Source organism: Salvelinus sp. IW2-2015, unplaced genomic scaffold, assembly GCF_002910315.2.
Source record: "Salvelinus sp. IW2-2015 unplaced genomic scaffold, ASM291031v2 Un_scaffold2128, whole genome shotgun sequence".
Classification (NCBI taxonomy): domain Eukaryota; kingdom Metazoa; phylum Chordata; class Actinopteri; order Salmoniformes; family Salmonidae; genus Salvelinus; species Salvelinus sp. IW2-2015.
The window spans coordinates 27,799-43,202 of NW_019943463.1; the positions used below are offsets into that span (position 1 = coordinate 27,799).

At 44.3% G+C, this 15,404-nt stretch overlaps 1 protein-coding gene across 1 annotated transcript in view; it reads right to left on the reverse strand.

Moving 5' to 3' along the window:
* The window catches only part of LOC112073032 (CSC1-like protein 2), a gene marked incomplete at its 3' end in the record, with an annotated part of 91,901 nt that overhangs the window by 22,619 nt on the left and 53,878 nt on the right, over positions 1-15,404 (reverse strand). The window contains 5 exon segments of the mRNA XM_070440022.1: positions 4,800-4,953; positions 10,341-10,478; positions 10,684-10,817; positions 11,129-11,252; positions 13,674-13,750. Coding sequence (XP_070296123.1) covers positions 4,800-4,953; positions 10,341-10,478; positions 10,684-10,817; positions 11,129-11,252; positions 13,674-13,750 — 627 coding nt within the window.

The following is a 15,404-nucleotide window of genomic DNA, read 5'->3' on the forward strand; positions in this document are numbered from 1 at the left end:
TGAGGAATGAAGAGAGTTAATGGGAAGAGAGGATTAGGTGGAGGAGAGGAAGAGAGGGAGGAGAGGAAGAGGCAGAAGGATGAGAGAAGAGAGGGAGGGAGAGGACGGAAGGAGGGCGATAGAGACGGGAGGGGGGAACTATTTGCCAGATTGAAGGTTATTATTCTTCACTGTATTATCCACTAGACTATATGCCCTTTTTCAGTCATATTAGTGTTCAACCATCCAATATCACTGCTTTTGAGACTTCCTCGTTTTCTCCTAGCCTCTTCTAGTTCTACTAGCATTCGGTGTTGGGTGTGCATATCCAGTCCAGTGCCAGCTGGATCTAGTTTCTTTATCAGTCGTGTGAAATAAGCGTAGTTCAAACTGTTTTCTTTATCTGCGTGCCTAAATGCACTTATATTGCCTTTATATATGTGCACTACTTTATAGAGTCAACACGCGGTTCACTATATAAGGGAATGACGAGGTGTCATCTATTATTAAATAGGTTATATTAGGGTTCACTATATAGGGTAGAAGCTATAGGGTCACTAAAATAGGCAATAGGGCTGTGTGCTGTTTGGGACGCCGTCTGTAATTCGCCTTCCTGAGCTTTCACTTTAAGGAGAGTAGGTCCAAAGTGACTCACGTTGTATGATGTACTCGACAGCTTGGTGACGTTGAACTTGTCCATGGTGGAGATGATGATGGCGGGGGTTGTGAGGAAGAAGAGGAGAGGAAGAGGATACAGTTGATGATGAAGCATCTCAGCCACCACAGGGGAACCTCCGACTGACAGATGCTCTCCCTTGGGAGAAACAGGAGAGACAGTTGTGTCATTTAGTCTATCAATCCCAAGAATAGAATGCATACGTACTCGTTCAACAGTTGTTATACACAATACCATTACTTTGCTCTGTGACTTTTATTCGTACCTAAATTTCCTTCATTGGACCATACCATGCTTCTCCGCGTTTCTTCTATATACAGTGGGTTTGATAGACACAGGATTGCATCTATACACTGCCGATTTTGCAGATATTGCCTATTAACAAAAGCATGTCTAGGTCTTAATTTTACATAGTGTGCATCTTCAAACTGTGTAAGACGAAAATCTACTCAATACAAATACTATCCATGCTAAAATCACATTTTGATTATGATTTTTATATAATTTCATTTTCTATTTTCATTGCAGACATTTATAGTTATTTATATCATCAGAAATAGCAGCAGAACTTAATACTTATGGTACAGAAAACTTTGTTGCAATACAGAAATTCATACGTTTCCTTTGTAGTTCTTGACTCAGTGTTTTGTCAGTACACTTAACTTGGGAAAACTCCGTTCTATCTCCCTGGCGCCTAGAGTTTCCCGGATTTTGGCACTCTCTGCCACCTCATCTGACATAAATTTGTCAACAAATAAGACAGCCAGCATGGATGGCATCTTCATCCAGTATTCTGTTTATATCTGGTAGAACCAAGAGATTACAAACTGTTCTACTCACTCTATGACATTTACATCATTAAGTCATTTTAAGCCAGACGCTCTTTATCCAGATGCCACTTAACGAGTATATTCTGTGCAGTTCACCTGTATGACAATCCAGTGAACAGCCACTTTACAATAGTAGCATCTAAATATTTTAAGGGGGCGGGGGGGGTTGGATAAGATCTACGTTTATGCCGTTAGAGTGCCTAGTATTCCTTAAAGAGGTGGGGTTTCAGTGGCTGTCTCCGGAGAATAAGGTGGTGATTTGACTCCGCTGTCCCTGGGGCGTCAGTGAGCGGTCAGTTTGTCAGTCCACCTTGGGGTGGCCAGAGCATGCGAACAGGTTGTGACTGGGCGCTCCAAAACTGAGCGGGAACTGTACTTCCTCAATTGTAGGGTAGCGGCGAGCAGGTCCATGAGGGATGGGTTCAGTGTCAATGAACGCTAGTAGCCCTGGTTGGGAGTGGAAGCGGTGTGGTGAGGCGCGCTCTGATCACAGGAAGCCTGCGAAGGTAACTGTCACCAGGTTCCGTATCCCCTCACAGCCTCCGTAGGCAATCACCGATAGTCTCTGTAGCGGATATGCGCATGTGCCTTCTATACCGAGAAGCCAGTGGGAGGAGAGCGGAGCAGCTGGACTCCCTTAGTTGCCCTGGCTGGTGACGTGAGATAGAACTTGGTGGAGGTGAACACCAACGTGGCGTGCGCGTTCTGGAGGAGTTGTAAGGGGTTTAATGTGCTACAGCAGGCGGAGGCCCATCGCAACAGCGAGTTCTGCAGAATCCAGAGCGGTGAATGACAAGTGTCCTGGGATTAGACCTGGTCCGAGTCGCTTTCGTGTGTGAGCAGGTAGGATCTACTGCAGCGGCTGTTGTCTAGAGGCAGATCGAACCTACAGGAAACGGGCCACCCGGCAACCCCTTGATGTTAGTTATCGTGAGTACATAATCAGGGCTGTGTTGTCCAGAGGATCACCGCCAAGGTCTCTTTAAGACGCTCTGGGCGTGAAGGACAGCAAGGTGAATTGTCAAAACGTAATGAGCGGGAGCGTTAGATTTGCCCACATGGAACGGGGGCAGTGCACTCCCCTCGTGCGGAGCGAGCAGCTCCGTCTTGCCGAGGTTCAGCTTGAGTGGGATCCGTCGATTCCACACTGAGTATGTCTGCCAGACTGCAGAGATGCGATTCCCCACCTGGTTCGATCAGAAGGGGAAAGGAGAAGATTAATTGATCATGGCCATCTGGTCGTCGTCTGCATTAGCAATGATCAGGCGATGAGACCATGTGAGGTTATGACAGCAGCCCCAAACAGTGATCCTTGATGATAACGGTTTATAGCGATGTAAATTTAGGAGCAGGGCCTAGACAGTAAGCCTTGCCGCGTGACTACCCCAGTTGGTGAGAGCACTTTGTGTGAGGAGACAGGAGATTCTCAGCCACGCCACCTGGTAGAGCGACCTGAGATCAGGTAGGACGCAATCCAAGCTAGCATCGGCCGCGCCAGGAAGAATGCCCAATAGCTCGGAGAGAGTGTGAGAGAGGAGGATCTGATGGTTCACAGTATTCGAACGGCAGCCACGATAGGGTCCTTCTAGAATGGCATGAAGCAGAGGACGCGAGAAGTTAGCGCTTAGTCCAGTGCGGAGCGCGGTCTGCCGTGATACAGAGAAGAGACTGAGTCTCATTTCTTGATATGACTTAGTCTTGAAACCTGTACTCGCATGTTGGATCAAGAGGTCCATTCAGGAAGAGACGCGATAGTGGCGATCGAGAGTCTGCGTGGTCTTAAGACGGTCACGTTCAAGAGTTTGGAGAGAAAAGAAAGACAGGGACACTGCGTCCCTGTCTAGAATGTCTGAACCTCGGAGGGATCGAGTTGTTAGTTTGTTCAAGAAGGGCGGTGCCAACTCAGTCTGCTCTTCTTGAAGACGGAGAGGGGACGTAGGCCAGCGGTCAGGGATGAGTTGTTAATGACGACGGTGAAGGTAAGAGGAGAAAGAGTCTCCGAAGCTCAGGATAATGTGTCTTGGATGAAGAGAGTTGATAGGGTCGATTCAGGTCAAAGCGTCAGCTGTGGGCGGAGACCCGGCCTCACAAGACGCGAGTGTTCATCTGGAGCGAAGAGAGGGAAGAAAGAGGTCATGAGCAACAGGGGACCTTTAGCTCGGCCAGTGTCGAGCAGATCCTCAGCGTCGCCTTTGCGACTGCTTGAAGCCACAACGAAGGATTCGCATGTCGTCGACCTTCTTTTCAAAATGGTTGACGACAAGTCATCTGCAGAGAAGGAGGAAGGGGGGGGTATGGGGAGGAGGAGTCGAGGGAGGTACGGAGAAGGTGGCAAAGAGCTTCCTTAGGTTAGAGGCAGAGCTTGGAATTTAGAGAATTGCCATTGTTCATACAAAATGTATTCTGTTCATCTTCCATTTTTATTGTAGCAAGTGAAAGGCAGCTCTTGGATATAATTTTTTATGGGCAAATATAAAATTTGCTAAGACACTCAACAAGCCTTCTAGAATACTACTTCTCCATGTCCCTCCATGGTATTGTTCACCACTTACAAGAATCGTTGGAATGTACTTCAACTCTATATTTAGAACCCACTGGTAATTACCACCTTCCCAACTGGTTATGAATGCGAGCGATAAGGATGAATGATGCCTTATGTCATTCTGGGCTGTTTGACTATTGAGGTAACCAGCATTTGTCTAGCACGAATCTGTGAAGGCAAGTAGCATCTGGGGATGAAGGGGGGCATGGGGTTCCGGGATTGACAAGGCTTGCCGGTTGGGGTCATTTTGGGACTTGGGAAGTTGGGTTTGCAGTGTGTGAGCTTGGGGAAACACCCAGATGGGGAGGTTGTGAGGAATGTGGGGTAAGCTACCTGCAGATTCATGCAGGGTAGTAACCGTTATGAGTTGTGATTATGGGTTTAAATCATTTAGCATAGGCTGGAAATAGACTCCTCTATGCAGAGATAACCCTTGTTCAATTTTAGAAATGTGTTCATGATGTCACTGCAACAAACTGTCAATAGATGTAGCTGGTAAATTTGCTCTGCTAATCTACTCCGATTTCACGAGCACTCCGTACAGTGAGGTGGCCGAGATCTAGAATAACTGACAGAATTGAGTGAATTGCATCAACACCTGTTGAATATGGCCCCGTATCAGTAAACGTTGGGCAAACGAAAGCTTAATTAAATTGTTGCCAGCCAGCCACAGTTGCAGTCCACCAGCGCTCTGATAGATATAACGATTGTTTACAAAAAATAAACAGACATGGTTCTTCTCAATCTCAGCTTCTGGTCAAAGGTGACTCACGTTGAGGTACTCGACAGGCTTGGTGACGTTGAACTTGTCCATGGTGGAGATGATGATGGCGGGGGTTGTGAGGAAGAAGAGGAGGAGGAAGAGGATACAGTTGATGATGAAGCATCTCAGCCACCAGGGGAACCCTCCGACTGACAGATGCTCCCTGGGAGAAATCAGGAGAGGACAGGTCAATCTTTCAATCCAAGAATAGAATGCAACGTTATCGTTCATACAGGGTTCATACACAAATTCCATTACTTCTCTGTGACTTTTAACCAAATTTCCATGACCAACAATTGGCCGCGTCTCTATATACAGTGGGGAGAACAAGTATTTGATACACTGCCGATTTTGCAGATTTTCCTATTTACAAAGCATGTCGAGGTCTGTAATTTTTATCATAGGTGCACTTCAACTGTGAGAGACGGAATCTAAAACAAAAATCCAGAAAATCACATTGTATGATTTTTAAGTAATTCATTTTCATTTTATTGCATGACATAAGTATTTGATACATCAGAATAGCAGAACTTAATATTTGGTACAGAAACCTTTGTTTGCAATTACAGAGATCATACGTTTCCTGTAGTTCTTGACCAGGTTTGCACACACTGCAGCAGGGATTTTGGCCCACTCTTCCATACAGACCTTCTCCAGATCCTTCAGGTTTCGGGGCTGTCGCTGGGCAATACGGACTTTCAGCTCCCTCCAAAAAATGTTCTATTGGGTTCAGGTCTGGAGACTGGCTAGGCCACTCCAGGACCTTGAGATGCTTCTTACAGAGCCACTCCTTAGTTGCCCTGGCTGTGTGTTTCGGGTCGTTGTCATGCTGGAAGACRCAGCCACGACCCATCTTCAATGCTCTTACTGAGGGAAGGAGGTTGTTGGCCAAGATCTCGCGATACATGGCCCGATCCATCCTCCCCTCAATACGGTGTAGTCGTCCTGTCCCCTTTGCAGAAAAACATCCCCAAAGAATGATGTTTCCACCTCCATGCTTCAVGGTTGGGATGGTGTTCTTGGGGTCGTACTCATCCTTCTTCTTCCTCCAAACACGGCGAGTGGAGTTTAGACCAAAAAGCTCTATTTTTGTCTCATCAGACCACATGACCTTCTCCCATTCCTCCTCTGGATCATCCAGATGGTCATTGGCAAACTTCAGACAGGCCTGGACATGTGCTGGCTTGAGCAGGGGGACCTTGCGTGCGCTGCAGGATTTTAATCCATGACGGCGTAGTGTGTTACTAATGGTTTTCTTTGAGACTGTGGTCCCAGCTCTCTTCAGGTCATTGACCAGGTCCTGCCGTGTAGTTCTGGGCTGATCCCTCACCTTCCATCATGATCATTGATGCCCCACGAGGTGAGATCTTGCATGGAGCCCCAGACCGAGGTTGATTGACTGTCATCTTGAACTTCTTCCATTTTCTAATAATAGCTGCTTGCCTATTGTCCTGTAGCCCATCCCAGCCTTGTGCAGGTCAATTTTATCCCTGATGTCCTTACACAGCTCTCTGGTCTTGGCCATTGTGGAGCGGTTGTAGTCTGTTTGATTGAGTGTGTGGACAGGTGTCTTTTATACAGGTAACGAGTTCAAACAGGTGCAGTTAATACAGGTAATGAGTGGAGAACAGGAGGGCTTCTTAAAGAAAAACTAACAGGTCTGTGAGAGCCAGAATTCTTACTGGTTGGTAGGTGATCAAATACTTATGTCATGCAATAAAATGCAAATGAATTACTTAAAAATCATACAATGTGATTTTCTGGATTTTTGTTTTAGATTCCGTCTCTCACAGTTGAAGTGTACCTATGATAAAAAATTACAGACCTCTACATGCTTTGTAAGTAGGAAAACCTGCAAAATCAGCAGTGTATCAAATACTTGTTCTCCCCACTGTACATACGAGTCCTGTAAATTATTGCGACAGTGACACATTTTTGTTTTTTAGCTCTGCATCTAGCATTTGGATTCGAAAATACAATGACTATGTGGTTAAGTGCAGAACTGTCAGCTTTAATTTGAGCGGTATATTTTCCATTCATAATCGGGTAGAACTGTTTAGAAATTACAACACGTTTTTTTGTACCTAATCCCCTCCATTTTAGAGAGCAAAAGTATTGGGACAATTCACTTATATTTGTATTAAAGTATACAGAAGTGTTAGTATTTGCTTCCATTTCCAAGCACCCATCACTACATCAAGCTTGTATTCTACAAAGTTGTTGGAATGCATTTGCTGTTGTTTTGGTTGTGGTCAGATACTTTCTTGACACCCCCCCCCCCAAATATGAAATGGTAAATAATGTATTGTGTCATTTTGGAGTAACTTTTATTGATTCTAAACAGTTTCTATATTAATGTGGATTCTACCATGATTACGGATAGTCCTGAATAGGGAGCGGCAGATGCGAGTGGTCTGTAGGACAACGCTGATTGATTGGTGCCCCCACAAAGTAGAATACTGTTAGACAATTGTATTAAACCACATTGTGTCAACTAGCAGTCTGAAGAGCTGCTGGTGTGCAGGCTTTTGATCCAAGCCCTGGCACATTGACTCTGTACCGTACACCTGTATATAGCCTCCGACACATTGACTTGCTGTACCGTAACACCCTGTATATAGCTCTCACATTGACTCTGTGTACCGTAACACCCTGTATATAGCCTGCACATTAGAACTCTGTACCGGACTACACCACAACAACCCTGTATAATGCCTCCACATTGACTCTGTACCGTAACACCCCTGTATATAGCCTCACATTGACTCTGTACGTAACACCCTGTTATATAGCTCCACATTGACTCTGTACCGTAACACCCCTGTAATATAGCCTCCAACATTGACTCTGTACCGTAACACCCTGTATATAGCCTCCACATTGATCTGTACCGTAACACCCATACTAGCCTCACATTGACTTCTGTACCCGTAACACCCTGTATATAGCCTCCACATTGACTACTGCACCGTTAACACCCTGTATATAGCCCTCCACGTAATTGAACTCCACTGTACCACACAGTAACACCCTGTAGTTATAGTAGCTCTCCACAATTGACTCTGTACCCGTAACACCCTGATTTCAATTCGGTATGTACCGTAACACCCTGTATAATAGCTCCCACATTGACTCTGTAACCGTAACACCCTGTATATAGCCTCCACAGTTGATCTGTACCGTAACCCGATCTATGCTCCACATTGACCTCTGTACACCGTAACATGTATAAGCCCCACAATTGACTCTGTACCGTAACACCCTGTATATAGCCTCCACATTGAATCTGTACGTAAGACCCTGTATATAGTCCTCCACATTGACTCTGTACTGTAACACCCTGTATATAAGCCTCCCACATTTGACTGTACCGTAACACCCTGTATATAGCCTCCACATTGATCATTACCGTAACACCCTGTATATAGCCTCCACATGACTCTGTACGTAACACCCTGTATTACTCCACATTGACTCTGTACCGTCACCTTATATCAGTCTCCACATTGACTCTGTCACCGTAACACCCTGTAATATAGCCTCCACAGAATCTGTATCGTAAACCCCTGTAATATACCACACACATTGACTCTGTACTGTAACACCCTGTATATAAAGCCTCCACATCTGCTGTACCGTTAACACCCTGTATTATAGATATTAGGATATAATAAGCCCACATTGACTCTGTACCGTAATACCCTGTATATAGCCTTGCTATTGTTGTTTAATTATTTGTTATTCATATCTCTTTTTGGGGGGTGGGGGGGTTCTTAAAACTGCATTGTTGGTTAAGGGTTTGTAAGTAAGCATTTCACTGTAAGGTCTACTACACCTGTTGTATTCGGTGCATGTAACTAATTGTTGAGGGAATTAAATAATTCCTCTAATGTACTCATTAATTAAAATCAATCTGTCTATTTATAAGAATTTGTAAGATACTTATTAACATAAAATAGACAGGATACAGTCTTATTAAAATTAGATAATAGTATTTATTCTCGGAGCACGCTCCCATTTGACCATAACCAACAGTTTATATACAAGATATGACGTCATAGGTTACAGAATAAATCTCCTCGTCCTGGCCAATATAAAACAGGTTTAAAAGTTCATTCCAACTTCCCAGCGCACACACATGACACACAATATAATCTATRCTCCTGAAGGCTCACTATAATTTATTACCACTTTAGCAGACAACTCAAGATAATGGAAGACCTAAAAAGTTACTCACTACTTTATCTAAACATCTCAAGGCTAAGTTGGGTCAGTTCAATCATAGTTTAACGACCCTTTCTGATTATTTTATGACCCACAGCACAGATCTCTTTTCACTAGGCGTGCAGAGTTCAATTAGTTATAGTTTTATCTAAATCTAGAAATTGTTTTAATTATTATTAACAAAATTCCTAACACTAATACAATTTGATTTGGATTTAAAGGGTTGCCCGGCCCAAGCAGTCAGACTGATGTAATTGACCCATTATTCTGCGTTGTAAATGGAATTGTATGATTTTTTTCTTAGCGTTTTTAAACGGAAAAATGGATGAAAATAAAATGGCAGTTTTAACATTAAGAAAAATTGTCACAACTTCTTGTACGAGAAGATTTGAATAGCCCCTTGGCCTAGATGGACTTGATTTTCACTCTATGACCCTTCACATACATACAGGACTGAGGCTGACACCAAGAGACGCCGCCAGATATGTACAGTCTTCAGCTGTGAGGTAATCTGATAACAACACTCAGCAGTTGGCTAATCGTCTACACCAGTGGTCACCAACCACCAGCTGTCACGAGTCAAGATCACTTCCCCAGTCAAAAAGAAAACAGTCAGTCCACTCAGATTTTTTGTTAAAAAAAATATATATATATTTTTTACATTAACCCAATAAAAACTGTTCTGTAGGAATGAGGTGTGCAGTAAAACTAACACATTATCACAGCATATTGGCTATATGCCTGGTCTAATACATTATCACAGCATATTGGCTATATGCCTGGTCTATTACATTATCACAGCATATTGGCTATATGCCCTATATTGTTCTTCTCAGACCATATTATATTTCAGGACTCAAGCTTTGACAACAAAATACTGTAGATCAGTTGGTGTAGCACGTGCGAGGCACAGCCCTGCATAAATAGAAATAACGTGCAAATAATTTCCTTATTTATTTGACTGGACTGATGGTACCTGCATCTGACGTTCATGGTGCTTTCAAGACAACTGGGACCTCGGGGGGGGGGGGGGGGTCAAATTATGACCTCCGTGAACTTCAGGTCGGAAAGTCGGGGCGCTCTCGAAAGATGCCAGAGTTTCCGAGTCAGATGACCGTTCAAAAATGATTTTCCTCAGTCGGATCTCGTTCCCCCCCCCGAGTTTCCAGTTGTCTTGAAAGCACCTTGAACATCAGATGCAGGGACCGTCAGTCCTTGGAACGCACTGAAGTAGGAAATTCCCAGAGTTCCCAGTTGTTTTGAACACGGCATTAGTCTCAGCGGYGGGGGGGGGGGGGAGAATCTGTGCTGTGTGTGTGTTCTCACCAGTAGACGTTCTGTGGGTCTGGTGCGTAGCCGACCGTCCAGGAATACGTGTGAAGGTGCTGGCTGAAGGAGGAAGACCTGGGTTCCCTCTGACAGTGGCAGCCCTGACAGTTACACGCATTGTAGTCCTTCAGGATACTGAACAGGGAACCATATAAGGAAGATATCACTCGATTTACAGTTACCAACGCACAAAAAAAGACAAAACATTGATTTCCAGCATTCTCACATTCGTTCCAAAATCCGAGTGATGAACGACACGTGAAAGGAAATAGAAGGAGAGATTAGAAAAAAAAACGCAAACATCCTCTCATTCCTCTGGTGTTGTCACACAGGCTCTTACATGGCGGTCATGGCTTCGTTCTGGAACGTAACGAAGGCCATTCCTAGTGGTTTACTGTTGACCTTCTCTCTCTCCTTCCTGTACTCCTCCTTCAGCTTGGACTCCAGCTTGGTGTAGTAACTCACTGCCTCCTCCTGTAGGATAGAGGATGGTAGGATGGTTAGTTAGAAGACGAAGAAGAAGGACTAATGAGAATACTATGAGAAAGACAGAAATGGTCACTCAGCAACATACCCAGAGGGAATTTGATTGTGGCATTTGGATAGGACAAAAAAAACAACCACACAAATACAAATTCCCAAAAACTTTTTGAATCAACTCTCTCCTTAGGAGTAGTGTTATGATGTGGTGCTGTAAACGGGTTTGAGCTGAGGGTTGAAATACAGGTAGACGTCGGTCTTACCTGTTCACAGCCCTTGATAATACAGGTAGATGTCGGTCTTACCTGTTCACAGCCCTTGATAATACAGCAGCAGAGATGTCCACAGGGTTTGGGGTTGATCATGGAGGGGATGTGCTCCTTGGACTGTAGGTCTTTAAAGAACTTCATGCTACGTTCAGTCTTCTTCCTGTTTACAGAAGCACATGGACAGCACACGTGCTCATATCACATGACCAAATACACTGGCCACACACCGGATTACTAGACAAATTAGTTTTGCTCATAGAGATGGAAAGAGGACTCGACTGTGCCATTATGGCGTCTGTGACAGCATGGGCAGCACCATTAAGGCTCTCTCAATTTTAAAGTAGTACATGTTCTTCTTCTTTTGTGTTTGAAAAAAAAAGTGTAAAACTAATATATTGGTGATTTACCGCCTCCTGCAGTGTTGGGAGTACTGAATCAAATCTGCGACCGCTAGATGTAGTTTGGACCACTAATCACGGTCCCAACACACCAAGACAGTCGTGAAGAGGGCACGACAACACCTTTTCCCCCTCAGGAGACTGAAAAGATTTGTCACGGGTCCTGAGATCCTCAAAAAGGTCTACAGCTGTACCATCGAGAGCATCCTGACCCGGTTGCATCACCGCCTGGTATGGCAACTGCTCGGCATCCGACAGTAAGACGCTACAGAGGGTAGTGCGTACTGCTCAGTACATCACTGGGGTCAAGCTTCCTGCCATCCAGGACCTCTATAGTAGGCCCATATTATTGTCCCCCTGTATATAGCCTTGTTATTGTTATTTTATTGCGTAACTTTATATTTCATTACATTTTTTATATTCGTTTATTTTGTAAATATTTTCTTACCTATTTTTTTAACTGCATTGTTGGTTAGGGACTCGTAAGTAAGCATATGACGGTAAGGTCTACACCTGTTGTATTCGGCGCATGTGACTAATAACATTAGATTTGATGGCGGTGATATGTCTTCAAGCCATTTAAACCATACTACCCAACTAGAGGAAGACAATGCTCTGGTCACAACCCATAAGAATCCCCACCCAGTCAAAAACACTGAAAACAAATATATATAAAAACACACAACGTGTAACGTGTTAGTTCCATGTTTCATGAGGTGAAATAAAAGATCTCAGAAATGTTTCATACGCACAGAAAACTTGATGAAACTGTGGGTTTTGAACAACCGATGAATTTCTACACAAACTGTCAGAAACCGTCTCAGGGAAGCTCATCTGTGTGCTCGTTGCCCTCAATAGGAAACGACGAGGCGGCAGGTAGCCTAGAGAGAGTTCTGTAGGCAAGACTATTTTTTTTGTAGCGCAACACAAATTTAAAAAAGCACATTATAGCTTTTACTTCATTAGTCTTTTTTGTTTATTTTCTTTGCTTTCCCCCTAGCTACTTTTATTATACATATTTTTGGCTAGTTTCAGTAGTTGTAGAGAAACATTTGCAGCATCACAAGCTGTGAGCCGGCCTGAGCTTAATGTTACTTTTATTTTTTTTCAGCCTAGTGGTTAGCGCATTGTGCCAGTAACCGAACGGTTGCTAGATCGGTTACCCGGTAGGCCGTCATTGTAAATAATACATTTATTCTTTAACTGACTTGCCTAGTTAAATAAAGGTAAAAAAAATAAACTTGACTTGACTGCAGATCGGCGTGGTAACGTTGCTCATCTTGTGTGTCCTTCCCGGGATGTATCCCGGTTTCACCTGTACCGGGCAGATGGCAGACAGCGGGTAAGGCGTCGTGTGGGCGAGCAGTTTGCTGATGTCAACGTTGTGAACAGAGTGCCCCATGGTGGTGGTGGGGTTATGGTATGGGCAGGCATAAGCTATGGACAACTAACACAATTGTATTTTATCGATGGCAATTTGAAAGCACAGAGATACCGTGACAAGACCCCGAGGCCCATTGACGAGCCGTTCATCCACCACCATCACCTCATGTTTCAGCATGATAATGCACGACCCCATGTCACAAGGATCTGTACACAATTCCCGATAGCTGAAAATGTCCGTTCTTCCGTGGCCTGCATACTCACCAGACATGTCACCCATTGAGCATGTTTGGAATGCTCTGGATAGGCGTGTTCCAGTTCCCGCCAATATCCAGCAACTTCTCACAGCCATTGAAGAGGAGTGGGACAACATTCCACAGGCCACAATCAACAGCCTGATCAACTCTATGTGAAGGAGATGTGGTGCGCTGCTATGAGGCGAATGGTGGTCACACAGATACTGACTGGTTTCCTGATCCACGCCCCTACCTTTTTAAAAAAGGTATCTGTGACCAACAGATGTACATCTGTATTCCCAGTCATGTGAAATCCATAATTAGGGCCTAATTAATTTATTTAAATTGACTGATTTCCTCATAATGAACAGTAATCAGTAAAATCATTCAAATTGTTGCAAGTTGCCTTTATTTTTTGTTCAGTGTAACTTAAAATGGTGGAAGCCCCTCAATGGAAAATGTCCATGCTAAAACGTGTTAAATCCAAATTCAGTCCTCTCTCTTCTCTCTCTCTCTCTATGGTATTGCTACAGACAGCGACAGTCAAGCGGAGACACTACTCACCTTTCTGAGTTGAGGGACATCAGCTTGGCCACGTCGTAACAAATACGAGCCTCTAGAAACACAGCATTTTCATAAGCCTGTCTGTATTGAGAGAAAGGGGAGGGTTGGAGAGGCAAAGAGATGGTAAGGTAAGGATTAAAAAGGAATGGACATGGAGGAATCTGTTTATACAAGTCTATAGTATTCCCTTCAGTCCTTATGTTGGTTGCAGACATTAAATCGTAGGTTAGAAGTCCCTCGGCAGTCTCTCTGTGTTAACATGTCATAGAAATAGGACTAAAACATATAATGCAGAAGCATACTCATTACGGAACGTTGACTTGAAGGCCAACTGTCTGTTCTAGTAATTCTGTTTCTATAGTGACATGAGTGACCCACTGCCAGTACCTATACAGAACCACGACGACAGGGGGGGGGGGGGGAGATTCAGATAGAAAGCATTTCAAATCAAGGAAGTGACGCACGGTCGATATTCTAGTAATCGAATTACCTTTTATCATATTCACTATTACAGGACTGTAATCTAATCACGCTGAACACAAATATAGAGGCAACAGGTAAAGTGTTGGTCCCACGTTTCATGAGCTGAAATAAAAGATGGCCGAAATTTTCCATATGCACAAAAAGCTTATTTCGCTCAGATTTTGATCACAAATGTGTTTTTAATCCCTGTTAGTGAGCATTTCTTCTTCGCCAAAATAATATATCCACCTGACAGATGTGGCATATCAATAAACTGATTAAACAGCATGATCATTACACAGGTGCACCTTGTGCCGGGGACAATAAAAGGCCACTAAAATATGCAGTTTTGACACACAACACAATGCCACAGATGCCTCAAGTTGAGGGAGCATGCCATTTATATGATGACTGCAGAAAAGTCTACCAGATCAGTTGCCAGAAAATTGAATGATAATTTCTCTACCATAAGCCGCCTCAAGTCATTTTAGAGAATTTGGCAGTACGTCCAACCGGCCTCACAACCGCAGACAGCGTGTATGGCGTTGTGTGGGCGAGCGGTTTGCTATTGTCAACGTTGTGAACAGAGTGCCCCATGGTGGCGGTGGGGTTATGGTATGAGCAGGCATAAGCTACAGACAATGAACACAATTGCATTTTAACGATGGCAATTTGAATGAACAGAGATACCGTGACAAGACCCCGAGGCCCATTGACGAGCCGTTCATCTGCCACCATCACCTCATGTTTCAGCATGATAATGCACGGCCCCATGTCACAAGGATCTGTACACGATTCCCGATGGCTGAAAGTGTCCCAGTTCTTCCTTGGCCTGCAGACTCTACAGCCATGTCACCCATTGAGCATGTTTGGGATGCTCTGGATTGACCTTTACGACAGTGTGTTCCAGTCACCGCCAATATCCAGCAACTTCACACAACCATTGAAGAGGAGTGGGACAACATTCCACAGGCCACAATCAACAGCCTGGTCAACTCCATGAGAAGGAGATGTTGCTCTCTCGCTCTCTCTCTCTCTGCAGGCTACTGACATGTTGGTCTCTCTCTGCAGGCTACTGGCCAACTGACATGTTGGTCTCTCTCTCTCTGCAGGCTATTGGCCAACTGACATGTTGGTCTCTCTCTCTCTGCAGGCTATTGGCCAACTGACATGTTGGTCTCTCTCTCTCTGCAGGCTACTGGCCAACTGACATGTTGGTCTCTCTCTCTCTGCAGGCTACTGGCCAACTGACATGTTGGTCTCTCTCTC